The sequence below is a fragment of the Diaphorina citri genome, unplaced genomic scaffold (genome assembly GCF_000475195.1).
Source record: "Diaphorina citri unplaced genomic scaffold, Diaci psyllid genome assembly version 1.1 scaffold546, whole genome shotgun sequence".
NCBI classification, from domain to species: domain Eukaryota; kingdom Metazoa; phylum Arthropoda; class Insecta; order Hemiptera; family Psyllidae; genus Diaphorina; species Diaphorina citri.
Genome location: NW_007377980.1, coordinates 126706 through 130873, shown reverse-complemented (window position 1 = coordinate 130873; position 4168 = coordinate 126706). Strand labels below are relative to the sequence as shown.

Below are 4168 nucleotides of genomic sequence, written 5' to 3'. Positions count from 1 at the left end.
GCCAATTTCAACTGGATAGAATAGGTAAAAATGTCCCCCCTTCAACCAGATAGAATCCAGATTTTACCGAAGATGGACAGCCTCGTAATGTTCTACTCAACGACCGACTCAGCGAGGTATACAAGCAACATGTTATTAATTTGATCCTCCTTGTCGCGTCACTATCAAGATTATTAAATTTAAACTTTATTAGAAAAATTAGGATTAGATTATAATAATATGTTGGTGTGGTGGTAACTCTTGATGGCACTCACGCGGGCTCCCAGCTTCTCCAGATTCTCGTCGTCACTCAGTCTTATTGCCGCTCCCTCCTGACCAATCAGAAAACATCAATCATATTATTATTATTAATTGCATTTACCACAGATGACCCCATTTGTTCTATACATCCACTTGTCTCATGGTTTTAGCCCGTTACTATTATTGAAGGAAAGAGAGAAGGAGAGCAAGGAAGATTAAGGCCACACTTGGATTACATCAGTCAAGTACCTAGTGAGATACTCCAGATCCAGATCATACATGGAGATGAAGAGGAAAGCGATCCTCCTTGTCGCGTCACTATCAAGATTATTAAATTTAAACTTTATTAGAAAAATTAGGATTAGATTATAATAATGTAATCTATAATTATAGGTACTGCGTGATGAGCCAAAGTGTTCCTAGAATTGTCGGAAGAGAAGAAGGCTAGTCATAAATTCGGAGGAAAGCGTCAGATATAATAGAGAAGCGTGGAGAGCTACCGACCAATCCCAGGATTGATTTAATTGATGATGATATGATGAGTATTAAACTACCAAAGCAACTTTCCTGGAAGAATAGGCCTGGTTGGGGTTCTACCTTTCATTTCAAGAGCTCTCTAATTGAACTCTCGCTACTTACTGGGCCCTACCTTTCATTATAATAAGTCTATTCCACCCTGGCTACTGAGGAAAGCGTCGGATATAATAGAGAAGCGTGGAGAGCTACCGACCAATCCCAGGATTGATTTAATTGATGATGATATGATGAGTATTTAACTACAAAAGCAACTTTCCTGGAAGAATTGGCCTGGTTGGGGTTCTACCTTTCATTTCAAGAGCTCTCTAATTGAACTCTCGCTACTTACTGAGCCCTACCTTTCATTACAATAACTCTATTCCACCCTGGCTACCTACCTCCTGGTGTCGAACGGCCACAACATTTCCGTTAAGCACATCCGCCGTGGTGGGACTCATGGGTTCCATTGTCAGAGGCTCCGTCTGGGTTTGCGTCGACACCACAATCCCTCCCGCTTCGGCCGACATCGTGTAACTCCGCCTCGTGTGGTGGTTGGGCGAATGGGTAGGCGACGTGACTAGAGTGGCCTTACGAGGCCGTGACCTTGACGTGCGCGGCCGAAAGCTAGGCTGTTGGGGTGCTGTGGTTGTACTCATGGCGATGGACTCGGGGCGCGCTCTGCTGTTCAGATGCGTCACTAGTGGAACTTGGACGGGGCTCTGGAATGCGAGAAGAAAAAAAAAGAGTTAGTATCTTGTACGAAGTTTTTCCGGCATACACTTAGTTCATATTCACACATGGCCCTGTTGCTTAGCGTGTAAATAAATAAATAAACTGATATTACCGGGCGAATGGGTAGGCGACGTGACTAGAGTGGCCTTACGAGGCCGTGACCTTGACGTGCGCGGCCGAAAGCTAGGCTGTTGGGGTGCTATGGTTGTACTCATGGCGATGGACTCGGGGCGCGCTCTGCTGTTCAGATGCGTCACTAGTGGAACTCGGACGGGGCTCTGGAATACGAGAAGAAAAAAAAAAGAGTTAGTATCTTGTATGAAGTTTTTCCGGCGTACACTTAGTTCATATTCACACATGGGCCTGTTGCTTAGCGTGTAAATAAATAAATAAACAATTTGATATTACACTAATACAATTCAGGAGAATTGTCTAATCACCTGTTTAGGATCAATGTCTTTAGAAATCAATTTATCTTTAAATTGATTTGGCAAAATAAATAAGTTTCCCAAAATCATAGGTCTAATCACCTGTTTAGGATCAATGTCTTTAGAAATCAATTTATCTTTAAATTGATTTGGCAAAATAAATAAGTTTCCCAAAATCATACTTTCAAAATGCTTCCCAATACGTGAAACCTTTCCCTGAAAAGTTATAGTTTCTACAAGGCCTCGGGTCGGATAAAAACTTAATCTACATATTATGTATTAGAACTAGAGTACTAGGGTTTAAAGGTTGCCCTAAAATTTACCTCATATGCCGCCAAATGGACCGGTGAGTCCGGACTAGTAGGGGAGGATTCACAGCATCGCTTGTTTCCTTTGTTCAGTCTTTCCTTGATTTTTGGCACCAGTCTTTTCCGACAAATCTTGGCAGTCTGTTTCTCACGTCTGGAAGGAAAGAAGGTCAAAATTATTTAAGTTTTTATAGATTCAAGATAAAACTCGAATTTGTAAGGGGAAAAGTGTGATTGATTTGACCCAGCAGTTACTTTATGAACTGGTAATGACGTAAGGAGGCTACCCGAAACATTACCGCTTACTTCTTTATCTAGTTATTCGTAGGTAAATGTCTCCTATCCCAACGACAATTCACCAGACAAAAATAATAAAAATTAAAAAAAAAACACTAAATCTACGTATGGAGATACTCTTCACTCTATTCAGGAAGGAGGAATGGAGTTTAAAGTCAAACATATATCCTTCGAAGAAAGGGGTAGTAAGTAGTATGACTAACAAATCCGCTGGCTGAAGTCACCACTTCGTAACCCATCCTTTAGGGCTGTTTGCCCCTACACCTAAGATAAGGGATTCATTTTATTTTGCAACATAATGAGATACATATTAAAGAGAAGAAGAAAGTAGGTATTTTACCTACGCTAGAACACCCACTAGAGACAGGAATACTGGGATAGGTAAAACGGTAAAAAGCGTATTGACTCGATCTAGATTTATAGAGGCCTCGTAGAAATGGGATTATTCCATTTTCTTTTTTGTGGCATTCTGCCACTTTTTAACTCTGGTGATGAGCTTTTTTTTTATTGGTCGTCTATTGGTTACAGGGTGTGAACACTTGGGTAAACATTCTCATTAAAACCCTTCAGCCAATGGACGAGCGATAAAAAAAAATAGTCGAAAATGAACGAGCTGTGAGCTCAGAGAACCAAGACCAAGTTTTGACCCTCAAATATTTTTACTTATCTAAGGCATGTAGGTACTTAAATTATTACTTAATTCAAGTAAAATATACCCGTTGTAATAGGTTGGTAAGTACACGTAAAATCAGGAAAAGTACGAGTAATTAACTATTGGTCGTCTATTGGTTACAGGGTGTGAACACTTGGGTAAACATTCTCATTAAAACCCTTCAGCCAATGGACGAGCGATAAAAAAATCGCAGAGAATGAACGAGCTTATCTAAGGTATGTAGGTACTTAGATTATTACTTAATTCAAGTAAAATATACCCGTTGTAATAGGTTGGTAAGTACACGTAAAATCAGGAAAAGTACGAATAATTAACTTTATGAGTATTTTATAGGATAACAATAGTAGGATAAATTTAATGCATGGATATAAGTACGTAAAATCTACTTTGATAATTCCATGTGTAATAAAATATGCAAAATAGAAACAAAATGCTTGGTGATATTTTCTTATTTTTCTGACAGTGGTAATCTTCATTATGTCTATTCAACACTTTTATTTTGTCACGTTTCAAAAATTCATATTTCATTCAGAAAGTTTGAAAGGTTATTTGTTACCCTGAGAGACCAATAAAGATTCACAATATCCTATCAAAAAGTAGGCTACGAATAACTTGAAAGTTCCTACAAGTGAACGAGTGTACTTGAAAGGTCAACGTCTTTACATAACTATTTAAATTTATAGGTACAAAAAAAATAATGAATTAACAAGCAGATTCGATTTTGTCACAAAGAAACTTGATTACAAAATATTACAGAGGGGGAAAAAAGTAAGAAAATTGCGCTACTCCGGCCTTTTTGGGTTAGTTTTGAATAAATCAAAGTTTAGAAAAAAAAAGAATTCGAATTAAAAATTATAAAAACACTATTGCGTATCCGGCCAAAATGAATTACAAGAATTGCGGAGGTTAAAAAAGATAACTTGAAAGTTCCTACAAGTGAACGAGTGTACTTGAAAGGTCAACGTCTTTACATA

The 4168-nt window shown here is 38.5% G+C and overlaps 1 protein-coding gene across 1 annotated transcript; it reads right to left on the bottom strand.

Annotated features, from left to right (window-relative positions):
• Positions 1 to 209: 209 nt before the first annotated feature.
• Positions 210 to 1555, bottom strand: LOC103509966. The gene is made up of 3 exons (XM_026824136.1): positions 1535 to 1555; positions 1155 to 1475; positions 210 to 311 (listed from the first exon to the last, which is right to left on the bottom strand). The coding sequence occupies exons 1-3, from the start codon at positions 1553 to 1555 to the stop codon at positions 210 to 212; spliced, it is 444 nt and encodes a 147-aa protein (XP_026679937.1).
• Positions 1556 to 4168: the final 2613 nt, after the last annotated feature.

Excerpts from the sequence above, each read along its gene's own strand:
- LOC103509966 (XM_026824136.1), bottom strand. The coding sequence starts at position 1,555 with ATGTGTGAATATGAACTAAGT. Across the intron at positions 1,476-1,534 it reads TGTGTGAATATGAACTAAGT|AGCCCCGTCCAAGTTCCACT; the intron begins GTATGCCGGAAA and ends CTCGCATTCCAG. Across the intron at positions 312-1,154 it reads TGGCCGTTCGACACCAGGAG|GAGGGAGCGGCAATAAGACT; the intron begins GTAGGTAGCCAG and ends CTGATTGGTCAG.